The 20,472-nt window shown below is 42.6% G+C and overlaps 1 protein-coding gene across 4 annotated transcripts in view; it reads right to left on the minus strand.

Moving 5' to 3' along the window:
• HERC2 (HECT and RLD domain containing E3 ubiquitin protein ligase 2) overlaps positions 1–20,472 on the minus strand; it is a 201,145-nt gene that overhangs the window by 167,464 nt on the left and 13,209 nt on the right. For 3 of the 4 annotated variants that reach the window (XM_039525659.1, XM_039525664.1, XM_039525678.1), the window contains 2 exons: positions 12,104–12,218; positions 4,967–5,104 (listed from right to left, as the gene is read on the minus strand). In XM_039525659.1, the coding sequence (XP_039381593.1) occupies positions 4,967–5,104; positions 12,104–12,218 (253 nt within the window). Of the gene's footprint in view, positions 1–4,966; positions 5,105–12,103; positions 12,219–18,264; positions 18,386–20,472 lie in introns of those variants that run through there. The other variant, XM_039525672.1, reaches the window with a different exon arrangement.

Raw genomic sequence — 20,472 nt, forward strand, 5'->3', positions numbered from 1 at the left:
ATTCTAATTTACCTGCTGTTCTGGCAGAGTAAAGGGCTTTAATGTAAATGACAAACAGGCACAAACTGTTTCTCCCCTACTCAGGCCTGTGCCAGTAAGATCGAAGCCAAGAGCACTACTCCCCTAAGACATTCATAAAAAGGCATTTTCCATCTATACTCTTAGTAAATACGGTCTCAGTCCTGTGAAGTTACACATACAGGCGGTCCCCTGCATCAGCACTGACTGGCCTTGCACGGGTTCACGGGGTCTACCTGTGCACATCTTTGGCAGGATTGGGGGGGGGGGAGGGGGGCTATATTATTGCACCAGTTGTAAATGCTTACAAATGGTTTTATAATGTAAATGGTGCATCGTAAAATTGAGTGTAACTATTGGCAAAGGCTCACTGACAACACAGTAAACTTGACTGATTTTGTGAGAAGTGAAGAGACTGACCTTAAACCCCTCTTTAATAACAATTGTTAAATATCTCCATGCTTGAAACAGGCTCCGAACTCCAAGTTTCCCACTGCATATTAGCAGTTGAATTTTTTTTTGAAATTTTGGCTACTGTTGCACAGAATACCATTTATTTCTTAAATAAATCTTTTCATTACTAGATTTTTAAGCACTTTGCAATCTTTAAGTGCTATTATCCCCATTTTACAGATGAGGAACTGAGGCACTACATGCCTTGTCCAAGGTCATCAGGAAGTTTGTGGCAGAGCAGGGAACTAAATTCCAAAGTCCTAAGCTAGTGTCCTAACCACTATAAAATATAGCAGAGGGAAAAGTTCTACTTTTCAGTTTGGGTGCCTGTGCACTTGACAACTTTGTGTGGTTGAAGGCTAGCTATTTGAAAACGTAGTCAGTTTCTCCCATTTCTGTAGGGTCTTCCACACAGTAACAAGAGCAAAGTAATTTAAGAAAAAAAAAAGCAATTGTAAAGCCACAAAAATTGGCAGGACTCCTGAAAGGTAGTTGTTATTTTTAGCTTTGTGTATATTAGATAAAAGTATGTTTTAATTCACTTTAGAGCCACGGATACTACAGCTCAATAATAATGTGCATAACAAGGAGTAGGTATAGTCTAAAGACTTATCTACACTTGAAAGCTGAATTGCATTAGAGTATGATTTTAAAGCACAACAGCTATTCTAGCAAAGCTCCATTTTGTAGACAAGCCTTAACATATTAACATTAACTACAGCAGAGTTCTCACTCTGCTATAATGAGGACTAAAGCATGGATTAGGAAGATCTCATTCTTTAGTCCACTACCGTACCAAGAAAATTTTAAACACACATCCCTCTACCTCTTTCTCCTTGCTTTAGGATCCTACTCTCATTTTAGATTACAAAGACCATGCTCTACAAACTTTGGTCAACACAAGCTACATCGGTGTACAGATGCCAAAGTTTGTATATCATGGGAGGGCGGAGGTGGAGCAGCTCTCTGCTGACTGAGCAACCAAACACATGAGTTCAACATGGGGCTGAGCAGTTGAGGGTGGTTTGAAAGAAAACTTTAATAGTCAGCTGTAATAGGGTTCTGTGCTGGATTATTCTCCGGGCCTGAAGTTTTGGGTTGTACTAGAAATTGCATAGCACTTGCTGTACATTTATAAACATTTTAGATGATATTTGTTACTAAAGCTTTGAATTATGTGGTGCTTGCTTTACATTTATAAATATGACTGGGTGTTTTCTTGAACCTGTAAATGTAGAGCACCACAGAATTCATAAGTACTGGGTGCTCTGAAAACTTTGTGCCTTCAACAATAAATGGTGTGAAATAATAAAGATTTTATTTTCAAAAAATGAAAATTTATTGAATAGCAAAAACTGGAGAAAAACAACGTGCAAAACAAGCAGCAATATAATATAAACTGTAAACGTAAATTAATGGGAGAATGAAATTGGAAAGGGAGCAAACACTTCTACCCATTTCAGTGCACATAATCTGTTGTAGCTTAACATACACTGATGTGTGAGAACCATGGTTGGTGTATGTGAAGCTGTTGTTTTCCCCAGGCTTAGAGAGGGAGGAGTGAAGAACGCAGGGGGAGTAAGGAGCTGCTACCACGGAGTTCTCTAAGGACTGCAAAGGGTGAGGAGTCTGGGTATTTGGACTTGTAGGTCAACTCGGACCTACAGCATTTGTGTTTGCCGATTGAGAAGATCCATAATGTCCTGGTACATCTTCCTCTCCTTTTCTTGGGCCTCTCTTCTGTCTGCTCTGTCCTTTTCCCTGTTGTCTGCCATGAGGGCTCTCAAGGTCTTTTGCTCAGTCAGATGCAGCACTGGCTTGCAGGATTTCACTAAACATGTCCTCCTTAGTCCTCCTCTGTCTCCTCATCAGGGGACATCCCACAAGGCTGAAAAAGCAGTTGCTGCTGATTTAAAAAAAAAAAAAGGGAGGTATCATTGGACTTACATTCACAACAGAAAGGGAAAGATCAGCTTCAAAACTCCCTTACTTTATTCCCGTAACATTTAGTAAGACATACTTATTGACACATCAGCTTTGAAGCACCTCTGCACAGCACTGCTCTCCAGTTCCAGCTACAGTGAGTGCAGCCCACCAGAAACAAGAAACTCTGGTTGAATTAAACAAAATTTTGGTCTCTATTCTATGGGTATAGGTAGGGTCCTACCAAATTCATGGTCCATTTTGGTCAATTTCACGATCATAGAATTTTTAAAATAATAAATTTAGCGATTTCATCTATTCAAATCTGAAATGTCATTGTGCTATAATTGTAGGGATCCTGACCCAAAAAGGAGTTGTGGGGGAAAGGGGTCTTTCCCTTACTTCTGAGCTTCTGCTAGCAGCGGCACTGCCTTCAGAGCTGGGAAGCTGGAAAGTGGCGGCTTCTAGCCGGGATCCCAGCTCTGAAGACAGAGCCACCGCCAGCAGCAGCGCAGAAGCAGAAGCAAGCCCTCAGTCAGCAGCTGTCACTCTCCAGCTGCCCAGCTCTGAAGGCAGCAGCGCAGAAGTAAGGGTGGCATGGTATTCAAAGCTGGGCGCCCAGCCAACAGCTGCCGCGCTCTGGCTGCCCAGCTCTGAAGGCAGCACAGAAGGGTGGCAATACCACAACCCTCCTAAAATAACTCTGTAACCCCCTGCAATTCCCTTTTCGGTCAGGACCCCCAATTTGAGAAACACTGATCTCCCCTGTGAAATCAGTATAGTATAGGGTAAAAGCACCCAAAAGACCAGATTTCACAGGAGTTGACCAGATTTCAAGGTCCATGACATGTTTTTCATGGCCATGAATTTGGTAGGGCCCTAGATATAGGGAAATGGCACTGAATATTGGCATGAATGTTCCAGACGATGGTGATTTTAGCAGATCTCATTCCTGTGGGTTACAACAGCAAAGGGTTCAGCTGCTGCTAGCCTGTTTACTGCAATGGGGCCAGCCAAACTCACCACAGGGTGGCCAGGGAAAGTAGACTACCACAGAGAAAGAAAGCAAAATCAGCCATCCGTTGAAACCTTTGGGAAAGGATTGAAGGTTATCTCCATGAAAGTTTCATTGAGCTCTCTCAGGAGGCTACAAGGGGCGTCCTTATGTACATAAACAATCTGCTCCCCGTTGCCCCCTGCATAACCCAACAGGGGAGTGAAAAGCACATACCACATCCACCTCTGTTTGCTGTAATGCTACCTCTTCCCATATGAGTAAAGCAATGAAAAAACAACACCTGTGTCATGACACAAGTGGCTATGTGCCCAGTGCCATCTTTAAATTTAAAGATTGTAAGGGAAAATGCATACACAAAAACTTACCCAAGGTCTCTTTCTCTTCATCAGCATCATCAGCGTTGGGCTGATGGGTTTAGCTACATGGTGGTGAAGTTTCAAAGAGGTCATGGCTTGTGACATCACTGGACATACTGGTGAGTCTCCTCCCCTCCTTTTCTTCCTCGTCCTCCCCGCTGTTCATGGCAGGGGTCTACATCTTGGGCTCTTCTGAAATATCCAGAGCAGTCTGTGGGGCGCTGGTAGAGTCTCCACCAAGAATGGCATGCAGTTCATTGTAAAAGCAGCAGGTCTACAGCTCAGCACGAGGTTAAACATTGGTCTTCCTGCCATAGTTCCTTCGCTTTCATGAGGTACGGCTGCTGAAACTTCTCATACCCCTTTGCCAGCATCCTCTATGCAATCTGCTCATAGATATCCACACTTCTACAGCTCATCAGCAGCTGTGCCTGCACGGCATCTTCTCCCCACAGGCCAAAGAGATCTAACACCTCCAGTTTACTCCAGGCAGGGGAACGCATCTAGTGCGTGCAACTAGCATGGTCAGTTACACACCGCAAGGGAGAGCTGCGAGGTGGGCAATCAGGAAAAGGTATTTCAAAATATATGTGGAGGAGATTAAAGAAGGTGGTAGCCTCTAGTCTCCATGATCCCTGGGCAGTAGCATTTAATGGGAATGGGGCATGTGGGACAGCTCCTGGAGGACTACTGGGGTTAACACAGATCATACAGCATCTACACTTCCACTGCATTGACCTCAGTAGGTCAGCCATGGCTCTCCACCCTTCAGGGAGCGATTTTACTGCAATCACCATAACAGGTTGCTTACGTCTGTTGGAGACAAATTTAAATGTAGATACTTGCACAAATAGGTTGACATGAGACAACCTAACTTCATAGCGCAAGGTACAATACTATACTGATGTAGTAAAGTCTGTCCAAATCTCTGGACACACCTGAAACAAAAGCTCAGAGAGGTGTGAACTCGCCTTGTTCATGTTAATGAAGTTAACACCAAAACCTAAAGATGACAAATTTAAATGTTAACATCATTAACTATTTTGGTACTGATCATTTAGCATAGCAAAAGTATTCAGCTAATGTGACAAATGCAATCAACATATGCATTTGATCCAAATAGTTCTAATGGTTCCAATTAGCCATCAATGTAAAGTACTTAATGCCATAAAAATAATTACTGAAATATTCATAATACCTGGTTGTTTACCCCACACCCAACTCTCAACAATCGATTTGGCCCTATAAGTAGGTAGTGGAGTTTCCTCTTCATCTTTCTTTTCTTTGTCATTTTGTTCTTCCTTCTTTGATCCAGTCTGGCATTCAGTGCTGTCATCTAAAGAAATAAAAAATTCAACCAGTTAAGCTATTTTTGAAAAAGAGATCCATCCATTTATTTGCTTTAGAGTACCTTTCTAACCTAGAACCAAGGTCAAACTCTGTCCTCAAATTCACAGCACTACTGTCATAAAGAGTGAGATGAGAAAGAAACAAAGTGCTGATTAAGCTGCCACAGGTGCTAGGTTTCACATTTCACTAGAAAACATGGTGATCCTTTTTAACTAGAAATCCATAAATCACTGTTAAAAACTGCATTGAAGGGTAAAGATTTTTCAACATAATAGAAACAGATGGTAAGCCTACTACAGATCACTTTTTACTGGTATACATTTTGTTTCCAATTATTTGTATTTCACGTCAGTCTACATTGATTACACTGCTCTACAGCCAAAATGCTTCTGAAATAAATGTAGTCAAACTTTACTAATTCTGGGTCACTGAGAACGAAAATGATGCTTAAAATTGTTGATTGGCTCTAGTTTTCAAGTTATGCTATTGGGTCAGTATATACGACCCTTGACTTGGGAATAGCGGAGGATAAGTGAGTTATAAAGGGAAGGGATCTCAATTTAAACCAGAAATGACTAAAATACATCTTTGACTGGATCTATGAATAAATCTATGACTGGGTTTGGACAGTACTTGCTTTTTAGGCAAAACAATGAATGATGCAATCTGAAGCTGGTATTGCGTCATACATGATATGAATTGCATCATTTTATTCCTAGAAGTCATGGATGATGCAATCATAACAAAGCTTACATCACTCTGCTGAACAAATTGCCCTATATCAGCTCTAGAAATCATACAGTGTCGTGCTCTCTTATTTGTCAGTGTTTGATTTTGCAAAGGGACACATTTCTGTTTAGCCAAAGTGAGCAGAGATGCCTCGTACTTGTGTGAACAGTGCAGATCACCACAAACATAGCAGAAGTTAAGTGACTTTTGCATCACAAAAGCGCAGTATAACCACTATGGTTAAGAAAGCCTATCACCTTTATTTTGGCTGCAAAACTGGAGATCAGGACAAGAGGTGGGCCCCACACATATGCTGCAACACTTGTGCAACAAATCTTCGCCAGTGGTTGAACAGGAAAAGGAAATCTATGCCTTTTGCAGTGCCAATGATTTGGAGAGAGCCAACAGATCATACCAGCAATTGTTACTTCTGCATGGTACCTCCAGTTGGGAAAGGTGTGTCAAAGAAAAAGTGGACTGTGCATTATCCAAACATTCCATCAGCTATACGCCCAGTACCCCACGGAGAAGGACTGCCGGTTCCTGATGCACCAGAATCATTCTCACTTGAGTCAGACGAGGAAGAGGAAGAGGATGAAACTTCTGGTCCTGAACCATCAATGTCACAGGACCCACATTTTCTCCCATCCTCCTCCTCTGAACCACACCTTATAACACAAGGTGAACTGAATGACCTTGTCAGGGATTTGGAACTACCCAAGAGTAAGGCAGAACTGTTGGGCTCCAGACTACAGCAGTGGAATCTCCTGGCAAGTGATGTTAGGGTTTCCATGTTCCATGACCGTCAAAAGGATCTTGTCCCATTCTTCTTCATGGAAGGTGATCTTGTAGCCTGCAACAAGATCGATGGCGTGATGGCAGCCCTCAACATCGTTCACGATCCAGATGAGTGGAGACTGTTCACTGATTCATCGAAGACGAGTCTTAAAGCTGTTTTACTGCATAATGGCAATGTTTTGCCATCAATTGCAGTTGGTCATGCAGTCCATATGAAGGAAACCTATGACAACATGAAACAACTTTTGAGGTGCATAAACTATGACCAACATCAGTGGCAGCTTTGTGGCGATTTGAAGGTTGTTGCTCTCTTGCTTGGTCTGCAGACTGGATACACAAAGTACTGCTGTTTTCTCTGCGAATGGGATAGTCGTGCAAGAGATTCCCACTACATCAAGAAAGATTGGCCACTCCGACAGTCATTGGAGCCTGGGAGGAAAGTATTCAGCATCCACCACTTGTTGAATCAAGGAAGATTTTGTTACCACCCTTACACATCAAGCTGGGTCTGATGAAGAACTTTGTCAAGGCCATTGACAAAACACAAGCAGCTTTCAAGTACCTCCGTGGAAAATTTCCAAGGTTAAGTGAAGCTAAGATAAAGGAAGGTGGTCTTTGTGGGTCCTCAGATTCGTGAACTTCTTCGAGATGATGCATTTGACCATGCACTGCATGCCAAGGAAAAGACGGCATGGAAAGCCTTCCAGTTAGTGGCAATAAATTTTCTCGGAAACAACAAGGCAGACAACTACAAGTTGTTGGTGGAAAACCTCCTCAAGGCATACAAAAAGCCTTGGTTGCAACATGTCACTAAAGATAAATTTTTTGCACTCTCATCTAGATTTTTTTCCACCGAACTGCAGAGCAGTGAGCAACGAGCATGGCGAGTGATTTCACCAGGACATTGCAACAATGGAGAAACGCTATCAGGGCAAATGGAGCCCATCAATGCTTGCAGACTATTGCTGGACAGTGACAAGAGATGCTCCATTTAATGAATACAAGAGACAAGCCAAGAAGCGCCGAGTAGACACTGAATAGGACTAAACTATGTACATAATAGTTTTTTGCCTTTTGTTTCATAATAAATTTTAGTTAGATAACCCTTTTGCTGATTTTTAAAAAGTGTTACATAAACAGGACAGGTGAAATATTATCATGTAAAGCAACCATAAACACATGAAAAGACCTAGGTTTACAATTTATGATTAAAACTCTACTATCTACACAATATACATAGACATAAAATGTAAAAGCTTAAATATCTTAGAAACAGTTGTTTTAATGGTCATATTTGAATTCAGCACATCAAAATACATAATAAATAGCGCATTTTATCTCTGAAGCAGACGACTCTCAAAAATTGTAGACCAGTGTTACTTGCTTTCATATTCTATGGACAACATGACAAACAATTTAACAGGCAACAACTGCCTCTGTTTCAGTGTCAAAAGTAAACCCATACAAGTGGTGGTTATTCTAATTTTATGCATTATGTCTATATGTAATTATATACACATTCATTGTACTAAATGTATAACCAAAATTAGACAGTAGGAAGACCAAAAGAATCCCACCATGGCTAAATAGCAGAGTGATGGAGGTCACTGGAGGCAAAAAAGCATCCTTTAAAATTGGAAGTCAAATCCTAATGAAGAAAATAAGGAGCAAACACTCTGGCAAGTAAAACAGACAAATATAAGTAAAGCCAAGAAAGAATTTGAGAAGCAACTTGCTAAACACAAAGAAAGTAATAGTAAAAAAACATTTTTAAGTATATCAGAAGCAGGAAGCCTGCCAAACAGGCAGAGGGGCCACCACAAGACTTACAAGGTGTAGTGGATCACCTAGAGCCAGGACATTTGAACGGACTGCAGGACAGAAGAGCTACATGGCTCGCAGGGATGACTGTAATCAGCACCAGTGGGAGGTTGCAGGGGCGGGGTGTGAAAGGGAGTCCTTTTCCATCCAATGCTGCAAATCGTGACTGTGGGAGGGACCTCAGCAGGGTTTGGGGAACTTACCCACTTCTCCTCTCAAGGGATATATAGGGGGAGGGGAGAATGGTCACTTACCCTTCCCCCTGAAAAACAGGAGACAAACCGAGTGGGGTAACAGAACTAAGATTGGTGGGGGAAGGAGGGGGGACAAGAGATCTAGTGTCCTAGGAGCTGTGTCAGGGATGTCTGGGGTAAATCCACTTACAGAAGTCAGTGACGTTACACAGCTATTGCAAACTAACCTTCAGTTATTGGAGCAGCTGGGAGCTTTCCGGGGGGGGCGGGGGGGGGGGAAGAGGGAGGCTGGAGATGGTAATAATGGGAGACAGGCAATAGTCAGTCAGGGCAGACCCCTCGCCATGGGGCAGGAACCCTTAATCAAGAGCGGGAGGCAGGGCTGGCTCCAGGGGTGTTGCCGCTCCAAGCAGCCAAAAAAAAGCCGCAATCACGATCTGCAGCAATTCAGCGGGAGGTCCTTCGTTCTGAGCGGGAGTGAGGGACCCTCCACTGAATTTCTGTCGAATAGCTGGACGTGCTGCCCCTCTCCGGAGTGGACGCCTCAAGCACCTGCTTACTAAGCTGGTGCCTGGAGCCAGCACTGGCGGGAGAAGGTAGCTGAGTAGCCTACAAGTCTCACACTGATAGGGAATGTGAATTCATGGGACAGAATTGCTGCTCCAGGTATGCTGAGGTGGCGGATGGGAATTCACCTTCTCAATACTACTAAAGATAAAATTTTGAGAGGTGAATATACAGACATATTACTGTTGCCCAGGGAGGCGCTGACAGACAGTAAAGCTGGGCAGAGCAAGCAGGACAATAGAATGCCTAAGTGACCAAAGGTGGCTACAACATATGAAAACCAGGAAGTCGCCTTCCTGATCTATGCAGGCCTTACTGCAGAGACTTACACAGACAGAAGCCCAGCATTATTCAAATATATGGATATACAGTGAAAGCTCTCTTATCCGGCATGTTGGGGGAATGAGGGATGCCAGTAAATCAAAAATTCTGGGTAATTAAGAAGGGAATGGGGGCTCAGGAGAGGGTGCGGGGCATGAGCTCTGGGAGGGAGTTTGGTGCGGGAGAGGATAGGTAGTAGGGGTGTGGGAGGTGTTCTGAGGTGCCAGATCTGGGCAGTGCTCACCTTGGGCATCTCCCCGCAAGTGGCGACCTGTCCCTGCTGTTTCTAGGTAGAGGCGCAGCAAGGCAGCTCTGCTCACTGCCTCTGCCCCCAGGCACCACCCCCGCAGCTCCCACTGGCTGCAGTTCTCAGTCAATAGGAGCTGCAGAGCCAGCGCTCGGAGTGAGGGCAGCAGATATAGCCACCTAGCCGTGCCGCCCACCCCCCCCAAGAGCAGCAGAGACAGATTGCCATTTGCGGGGAGACGCCAAAGGTGAGCACCGCACAGATCTGGCACCTCAGAACGCCTTCCACGCCCCTACTCCCGCACCAAACTCCCACCCAGAGCCTGCGCCCCATACCACCTTCCGCACTCCAAACCCCTCATGGCTGTTCCTCCACCTAGGAATGGCAGGGACATGTCACAGCTTCCGGGGAGCCAGGTAAGAAGCCTGCTGGCCTCGCGCCAACTGAACTATAAACCGGACTTTCAATTAATATCAGAAATGACAGTTTACAGAGCTTTCCAGTGGAAAAGGGTTTATGAACATAAACTGAGATCATGACTAAAAGTATGCTTTCCAGATAAGTCTGGGGAGTGACCAAACTAGTTCCTCAGAGACAAAGGGCAAGCAGATGCCTCAGCCAGATGTAAATAAGGCTGATGGACCATTACCTGCTAAGCGCCCATTCTTTGGCAAGAAAGGGGGCAAGGGCAAAAAAATCCACTTTTTAGCAAACAATATGGAGTTTCGTTTCACAATGACCGCTTGTTGCCTTCCTCCCAGCTGGAAATGTTTTCAGGAGGAAGACAAACTATAAAAAGCAGTAGCAAACACCCCAAGACACCCCTCTCTCCCACTGCTCACATCGTTCTCTGCACCTGAGAAGACCAAAGGAAACAGACATTGGATTCTAGGAGAGGAGTCCTGACCTGACAATTTGGTCAGTAATCTGCTAGAGCACGTGGTGAGAGTTTGCTTTGCAACTAAGGGTAGGTTTACACTTACCGCGTTGACCCGGAAGGTGAGTTCGACTTCTCGGAGTTCGAACTATCGCGTCTGATCTAGACGCGATAGTTCGAACTCCGGAAGCGCTGCGGTCGACTCCGGTACTCCACCACTGCAAACGGCGGTGGCGGAGTCGACGGGGGAGCCATGGAGTTCGACACTGCCGCGTCTAGACGGGTGAGCAGGTCGAACTAGGGTACTTCGAATTCAGCTACGCTATTCACGTAGCTGAACTTGCGTACCCTAGTTCGACCCCCCTTCTTAGTGTAGACCAGGCCTAAGATAGTTTCTTAAGTAGATACTAGTAAACATTTTATCTTTATTTTTCTGGTAACCATTTCTGACTTTTATGCCTCTTCACTCATACTCACTCAAAATCTTTGTCGTTAATAAACTTGTTTTAGCTAATCCAATGTGTTTAAACTCAAGAGTCTGGATAACTTCTTTAAATAATAAGCAGACATTAGTCCCTTAACAAAATGGAGGAACTAGAACTGCTGGTGCAGGAAGTGAAACCAGACATTATAGATATGGGCAGTGTTTTTCAGCAATAAAAACAGAGTGATTTCAAAAGTTTTCAAAGCTGTATATTCCAGAAATTTCAGATATGAATTATTTTAATACAAAAAAGTACACGTATTGACAAACACGAGCAATATGTAATCCTTTACAGCATGAAAGTGCACTGCTGGAGGGGGCAGGAGCCAGCTGTGTGCAGGGGAGGGGGCAGATGCTGGGCACTGAGGGCTCAAGATAGGGGAGGTGCGTGGGGGAGAAGCACTGTGGACACTGCCGATAGCAGGTGTACGCACCGTCTACTCTGCAGCATGGCGAGGGAGCCTGGGCGCTTTGCCGGCATATGCCCTGCCTGCCTGCACAGGAGAAGCTCCGTGGTGGTTTTGTCGAGCCCAGACCTGTGTAAGGAGAGAAATTGGCGGCAAGTCTCAACAGCAGCCAGCCCCCAGCCTCTGCCCTGCGCCCGGGCGGGAGCGGGGGGAACCCCACACACATCATGTCTGCCTTGCACCCTGGAGATGAGGGGTTGTTTTTTTTTAAAGATAATTATTTTACTATGACAAGTCATCATTTCTGAAAATTAAGGTCTCCTCTTAGGCCAACAGAGAACGGCCGCATTCCTAAAAAGCCAAAAAAGAAATCAATGGAACAGATTGGAGGAAGCAGTAACCTATAAATCCTAGTAAGTAGATCCCTCCTATTTATTCAAGAGCAGTAACACTATAAAGGAAAGTTAGTTACAGTTGATTAAGAACTGAGGGTTGGACACATCAAGATGAAATTTTTAAAAAGTGGGGGGGAAATCTTACCTTTTCTTAGAGGTAGTTCACCACTTTGTGCTAATTCTGTTCCAGTGTATACAATTTCTCCATCTTTCACCATTTCATTCCACAAGCCACAGAGTCCATCTCGTGTAAAAGCAAGCTGTTAAAAATAATTTTAGAAAGTAAGTTATGTACAGCATTCTTCAGACTTGCCCACACCATCTCAAACAAAGCTTTTGAAATCACGGTCAGTACTTTCATCAAAGTAAAAAAAGAAAGAATATCACAACACACACTTAGTTTAGACAATTTAGTTGTCCTAGAGGTACAGTCTTTGAAATCTTAAAGCAAATACAAGGTTTGCACACCACACAAATAACTTTCAGATGACTTCTAACAGCATTACAGAATTTGCTTTCAACCACCCTGCTAGGGTCTGCTCTCTTCAGGATCAACCTTCTTGAAGGAAAAGCTTCAAAATGCATTATAATATTGACTTCAAATAAATTCTAGCATTACACTTTAACCAACCAGAACATGAAACAAAACTTATCAACTAGGCAATAGGATTCTGAAGAATTATAAGAAGAGAATACTTCAACATGAGGTTATAGCTAAGAATTTTATACTGGAAAAAGCACTGCAGATTATTTAAGTCAAAATATCCCTAACAGTTAATTTGAAGATGTTTGTGTCAACACCCAACCTGGACGGGGAAAAAAGAAAGCAATCTGGCACATCTACAATACTGAAAAGAGGGCAATACTGCTTACATTTGATAGTTTTGTTCCTCCCCACCTGACCTCCTCCCTGCCCAGTAGAATTGTGAGCACCGAAGCATGAAAGAGCAGAATCCACGGTTGTCAACAGCAAAACACATTCAAGGGAATTCTCAAGCTTTGTATTAACTAAGCAAGACTCAGTTTAGTACTGGCCTCAGCATAAGCCCTGACTAGGGCATGTCTATACTACAAAGTTTTGCTGATGCAAGTTACAACGGCCTAATACCACCGCAGTTAGCATATCGCTTGGCTCCTTGCATCGCCACTGCACATACTCATCAGGAGTACACCATGGGTAGGTATCCCAGTGGTGTATCCTAGGTATCACCACTGTCCAGTGCACTGGCTTTTGGGAAGTTTTGGCAATGCATGGTGGCCAGAAATGAGTCACACCCTGGGTGACTGGGAGGGCAAGTTCCCACCATGCAACCTTCTCTAGCCCATAATTTTCAGACCTATGTTGAAAATCTCACCAACCAATGCCGGGCTTGTCACTGTTCACCATCTCTGACAGAAGCATGGAGCCTGCACAATTCTAAACTATCATCATGAGTGTTGCAAGCACAGGACATATCCTCCTCCAGTATTTGCAGGGCTGCAAGAAGAATCGCAGGAAAAGGTGACAATTTGCTGGTGGGCAGATTGCTGTGGGACGTAACGAGGACCAACTCAAAGTTGTTGGCATTCAAAGAGCAGCTGCAAATGGTGGCGTGCCGCTTCTGGGCCTGAGAAACGAGCACTGACTGATGGGATCACATTGTAACATGGGCTTGGGATGACGAGCAGTGGCTGCAGAATCTTTGGATGGGAAAGGCCACATTCCTAGATCTGTGTGCCAAGCTCACCACAGCTTTCCAGTGTAGGGACACCAGAATGAGAGCTACACTAAGAGTGGAGAAGCAAGTGGCAATTGCATTGCAGAAATTTGCAGTGCTGGACTGTTACCAGTCAGCAGGAAATAATTTTGGAGTTGGAAAATTCACTGTGGAGGCCGCTGTGTGCAGAGCCATTAATCAATCAATCACCTGCTATGCAGGACTGAGACTCTTGGCAACATGCAGTATATAGTGGATGGCTCTGCAGCGATAGGGTTCCCAAACTGCAGTGAGGCGATAGACAGTACATACATCCCAGTTTTGGCACCAGGCCAACTTGCCACTGAGTCCATCAACAGAAAGGGCTTTTTTCTATAGGTATTCAAGTGCTAGCGGATCATCAGGGACTCTTCCCCAAAATGAATGTGGGCTGCTGAAGGAAGGTGCAAGACTTCCGCATCTTTAAGAACACAGGACTTTTCAGAACGCTGCAAGCAGGGATGTTTTTTTCCTGACCAGCAAATTACCATTACTGAAGGTGAAATGCCAGTTGTGATCCTGGGGGACCAAGCCTATTCCTTACACTCCTGAATCATCAAACTGAGCACCAAGGAAAGATTCAACTACCAACTCAGCAGGTGCAAAACAACAGTTGAATGTGCTTTTGGTAGATAAAAGGGCACTGATGATTTTAACTAATAAGACTGGATCTCAGTGAGAAACTATCCCAATGGTTGTAGCAGCCTGTTGTGTCCTGCATATCTGTGAGCAAAAAGTAGCCACTGAGATGAAAGGTGGAGGTGGAGCAGTTGTCTGGTGAGTTTAAACAGCCAAATATAAGGGCTATCAGAAGACATCAATGCGGAGCTATACAGCACAGGGGGGCTTTGAGAGAGCACTTTGACAGTGAACCACAATACACAGCATTGTAGTGGACTGTGTTCTACCTGGCCCTGAAGTTTGGGGGCCTATTAGGAATTGTAAGATGTGTACCAAGCTACAATTAATATAATACAGACAATGCACCTATTCATTTTATGGTGCTTGCTGTAGATTTATGATTATTACTTTGTGACTGATCCTATGAGTTGTGTCAGTGTTCAACAACAAGTAAGCAGTTGCTTTCACTACTGCCAAGCATTCTGCAGTATATGTTGGGAACTAATAAACATGAATTATTTTCCAAACAATACTGTTTTAGTGAGTTAAAAAAAAAAACAAATTCAAAACAATTTTGTGCAAGTGAAAAGTAAATACATTAAAACCTTAATAAATTTATGGAACAGAGTTAAAGAGGAGGAAGGAACATTGTGGGACTGCTGCTGGAGAGTTGTAAGGTAACAGTGTCTACATGGACAGGCATCACAGAAACTTGGTGGAATGAGGATAATCCATGGGACACAGTAATACAAGTGTACAAAATATATTGGAAGGACAGAATAGGTCGTGCTGGTGGGGGAGTGGCACTATATGTGAAAGAAAGCATAGAATCAAATGAAGTAAAAATCTTAAAATGAACCAAACTGTACCATAGAATCTCTATGGATTGTAATTCCATGCTTGAAAAATATGAATATAGCAGTAGAGATATATTACTGACCACCCGACCAGGATGGTGATAGTAACTGAAATGATCAGGAAGATTAGAGAGGCTATAAAAATAAACTCAATGAGGGATTTCAACTATCCCCATAATCGACTGGTGTCAGGGTTCCCTCCCCACTCTGAGGTACAGATGTGGAGAGCCACATGAAAGACCCTTTAATCTTACACTCCACCAGCTCAGGTTAAAAACTTCCACAAGGCACAAATTCTTCCTTGCCCTCGGACAGTATGCTGCCACCACCAAGTGAGTTAGACAAAGATCCAGGAAAAGCACCACTTGGAGTTCCTGTTTCCCCAAAATATCCCCTCCAAGCTTCTTCACCCCCTTTCCTGGGGAGGCTTGAGAATAATATACCAACCAAATAAGTAACCAAGTTGAGCACAGACCAGACCCTTGGGTTTTTAAAAACCCAAGCAGATTCTTAAAAAGAGAACTTTATAATAAAGAAAAAAGTAAAAGAAGCACCTCTGTAAAATCAGGATGGAAGGTAATTTTACAGGGTAATAAGATTTATAACAGCGGATTCCCTTCTAGGCAAAACTTTAAAGTTACAAAAAAAACCAGGAATAAACCTCCCTCTTAGCATAGGGAAAATTCACAAGCTAAAATAAAAGATAATCTAATGCATTTCCTTCCTATTACTTACAATTTGTAATCCTAGATGCTTAGTTCAGGTATGGTTCCTTGCTGACCCAGAGAAAACAAGAGAGACAAAACAAAAAACCTTCCCTCACAGATTTGAAAGTATCATCTCCCCTCATTGGTCCTTTTGGTCAGGTGCCAACCAGGTTATTTGAGCTTCTTAACCCTTTACAGGTAAAGGAGGGATTTTATGCGACCCTTAGCTGTATGTTTAAGACAACTGGGTACATGTTACCTCAGGACGGGATGCAGAGATAAAAGTTTGACACCTTAAATGACTGCTTCTTGGAGCAGCTAGTCCTGGAATCCAAAAAAGAGGAGAGGCAATTCTTGATTTAGTCCAAAGTGGAGCATAGGATCTGGTCCAAGAGGTGAATATCTGGACCATAGTGACCATAATATAATTAAATTTTAAAAGCTGTATTGGAATTGGAAAAGGTTCAGAAAAAGGCAACAAAAATGATTAGGGGTATGGAACAGCTTCCATATGAGGAGGGATAAATAAGACTGGAACTTTTCAGCTTGGAAAAGAGATGACTAAGGGGAGATATGATTGAGGTCTATAAAATCATGACTCATATGGAGAAAGTAAATAAGGAAGTGTTACTTACTCCTTCTCTTAACAAGGACAAATTAAATTAGTAGGCAGTAGGTTTAAAACAAACAAAAGGAAGCATTTTCTCACACAATGTACAGTCAACCTGTGGAACTCTGCCAGAGGATGTTGCGAAGGCCGAGATTATAAGAGGGTTCAAAAAAGAACTAGGTAAGTTCCTTCTGGATAAGTCCATCAATAGCTATTAGCCAGGATGGGCAGGGATGGTGTCCCTAGTCTTTGTTTGCCAGAAGCTGGGAATGGGCGACAGGGAATGGATTACTTGGTGAGTACCAGTTCTGTTCACTCCCTCTGGGGCATCTGGCAGTGGCCACTGCCAGAAGACAGGATACTGGGCTAGATGAACATTTGGTCTGACCCAGTATGGTCGTTCTTATGTACATTTGCACTCCGCTGACCTCAATACATCAACCACAGTAACTCGGTAAGATAAGATGCCATAGGATAAGAGGAAAGGTCTTCTCTCTGCCCCGGCCCCGCCTGCCAGCTCCCCTCCACCCCCTGACTTCTCCCCCCAGCCCACTACTTGCTCCTTTTGGCCAGTAGATGGCTTTGGGCTCCTCTCTGCCCCCATCACTGGCAGGCAGCCACTGGGGGTGGAGAGGAGCCCTCAGCTGCTGCCGCTCCAGACCACTGACCATCCGCTTTGGGCTCTCTGGCGTGGGGCCTGCCTCTCCCTACTGCTCTGTAGAAGCAGCAGGCTGGAGAAGTTGGGGGCTCCTCCGCCATAGGCAGCATCAGGTGGGTAAGGGCTGGGTGGGGCAGACATCCCTCACTGAAGCACTCAGGTAACTTAACAGAAGACATAACTTTGTCATGTGATTTTTGCAGTCTTTTTTAAATAAAGATTAGCGCTGTCGATCAATCACCGTTAATTCACGCGATTAATAAAAAAAATCACTATTAAACACACTATTAAATACAATACTAATTGAAATGTATTAAATATTTTAGATGTTTTTCTACATTTTCAAATGTATTGATTTCAATTACAAACACAGAATACAAAGTATACAGTACTCACTTCATATTTTTATTACAAATATTTGCACTGTAAAAATGATAAACGAAATAGTATTTTTCAATTCACTTCATACAAATACTGTAGTGCAATCTCTATCATGAAAGTGCAACTTACAAATGTAGATTTGTTACATAACTGCACTCAAACATACAAAACAATGTAAAACTTTAGAGCCTACAAGTCCACTCAGTCCTACTTCGTGAAGACAAACAAGTTTGTTTACTTTTACAGGAGATAATGCTGCCCACTTACTATTTACAATGTCACCTGAAAGTGAGAACAGGAATTTGCATGGCACTTTTGTAGCCAGCATTGCAAGGTATTTACACGCCAGATATGCTAAACATTCATATACCCCTTCATGCTTCAGCCACCATTCCAGAGGACATGCTTCCATGCTGATGATGCTCATTAAAAACAAATGTGTATATTAAATTTGTGACTGAATTCCTTGGCAGAGAATTGCATGTCCCCTGCTCTATTTTACCCTCAAATGATGAACCAGCACATGATGTTCATTTTAAGAACACTTTCACTGCAAATTTCACAAAACTCAAAGAAGGTACCAATGTGAGATTTCTAAAGATAGCTACAGCATTCAACCCAAGGTTTAATTATCTGAAGTGCCTTCCAAAATCTGAGAAGGAGGTGGGGGAAGACATGCTTTCAGAAGAGTTATAAGAGCAATACTCCGATGCGAAAACTACAGAATCTGACCCACCAAAAAAGAAAAATCAACCTTCCACTTGTGGCATCTGACTTGGATAATGAATATGCATCAGTCCACACCGCTCTGGATCGTTATCAAGCAGAACCCGTCATCGGCATTGACGAGTGTCCTCTAGAATGGTGGTTGAAGCCTGAAGGGACATATGAATCTTTAGTGCATCTGACACAAATATCTTGTAATGCTGGCTAGAAAACAGTGCCATGGAAATATCTGTTCTTACTTTCAGGCAACATTGTAAACAAAAAGCAGGCAGCATATCTCCTGCAAATATGAATAAACTTGTTTGTCTGAGTGACTGGCTGAACAAGAAGTAGGACTGAATGGACTTGTAGGCTCTAAAGTTTTACAATTGTTTTGGTTTTGAGTGCAGGGGTTTTTTTGGTACATAAGTGTACATTTTTAAGTTCAACTCCCATGATAAAGACATTGCACTAACATACTTGTATTAGGTGAATTGAAAAAAAATTTTTTTTTAACAGTGGAAATATTTGTAATAAAAATAATATAAAGTAAGCACTGTACATGTATTCTGTGTTAGCTGAAATCAATATATTTGAAAAATGTAAAAAATCCAAAAATATTTAAATAAATTGTATCCTATTATTGTTTAATCGTGCGATTGATCACTATTAATTTTTTTAATCACTTGACAGCCCTAAAAAAGACCAGTTTAGTTATCTCAAAGAAGGACTTTAATCTTCTGAAAAAGAATGTAGGGTAGGACATCAGTTTGAGGAAACAGTGGCGTTGGGCACCCACATATAATGGGTTGCAAAACTGATATTTATCTTCTATTTGTTTATAGGTCAAGACTTCTAGTCTGCCAATCTTTTTATGCAGATTTTATTTAAATTTTTAGATCATTCTGGATTGTAACTATGTGCAATTTCACCCCCTTAAATTTATACTTATTCTAAACTTTAGATGCCATTATGCATATCTTCAGTCATTCTGTGAGTTTCTTCATAACACAGTCTTCTGAAATACAGGCTTGCTAAGTTCTACTACACATTTATAAGTGTTGCTTACAATCAAAACATTTGTTCCCCCCCCCCCCCCAATATCAGCATCTAATCCTCTTTTTAAAAATGAAGTCCAAACTTGGTACTGGAAAAAAAAATAAAAAAAAATCCTGTCAACTCAGCTAAAAAAATGAAAACAGGCCAACTGCGCTTGACTTTCCTTGTTAAGTTTTATTCAAGTCACTTCCTCAATATGCTACATAAAGAAAACACTGCTCACGGGACTGCATAGCCCATTCTTCCCGCTCAGAAAGAATAATTCTCTCTTTAGTATATACAGTCAGTTTTGGGTTTTTATTTATTTATTTCAAACAGGGCTCTGGAGTTGTGCTCTGGCTCCGCTCCAGCTCCAGGCAAAAACCTGCAGCTCCACGCTCCAGCTCCGGGGTCTGCTCCAAAGCCCTGATTTCAAAGCTGGTATTGTATGGGAGTGATAGCTCAGTGGTTTGAGCACTGGCCTGCTAAACCCAGGGTTGTGAGTTCAATTCTTGAGGGGGCCACTACTTGGTCCTGCTAGTGAAGGCAGGGGGCTGGACTTGATGACTTTTCAAGGTCCCTTCCAGCTCTATGAGATAGGCATAGATAGCTTTTAGAAAGACAGCTTTTGCTGTTGTTTTAGTGGCATTTAAGTTATCATCTTGCTTCATTATCTGAAAAAAAAAAAATGAAATAAAAAAAACACTTAAGTGTAACAGACATAGGATAGTGTGTGGCAATAAACAAAGCAGCTGACTGAAAGGAGGACTGCTGACACAGTGTTTTAAAAACTACAGATAAAGTGTTTACAACGAATGCAAACACCAGATATACTCCTTCAATTTAACCAGAGCAATTTAACACTGGAATTCTAGTTCACTCCATGGACAGTAAACAACAATCAGCAGCAATGTTTTGCTACTATGATACTGAAAACCAAACATGGTTAAGCAGTTTCTTAAAGTGTGGTGAATAAAACTACTAGCCAAACTTTACCTTCCCCATTTCAGAATCTCAAAGCATTTTATCAATAATTAATTAAGCTTCTCAACATCTGTAAGAGAAGTATTAACCCAATTATAACCAACCAAGTGATTTGCCCAAAGTCATAGCAAGTCAGTTGCAGAGAACAGAACAGCTACAGATCTGTTCTTGAGCCCCAGGACCATTGTTCCCATAAATTGGCTTGGAAATTAGGTTA

The sequence above is a fragment of the Mauremys reevesii genome, linkage group 1, assembly GCF_016161935.1.
Source record: "Mauremys reevesii isolate NIE-2019 linkage group 1, ASM1616193v1, whole genome shotgun sequence".
NCBI classification, from domain to species: Eukaryota; Metazoa; Chordata; order Testudines; family Geoemydidae; genus Mauremys; species Mauremys reevesii.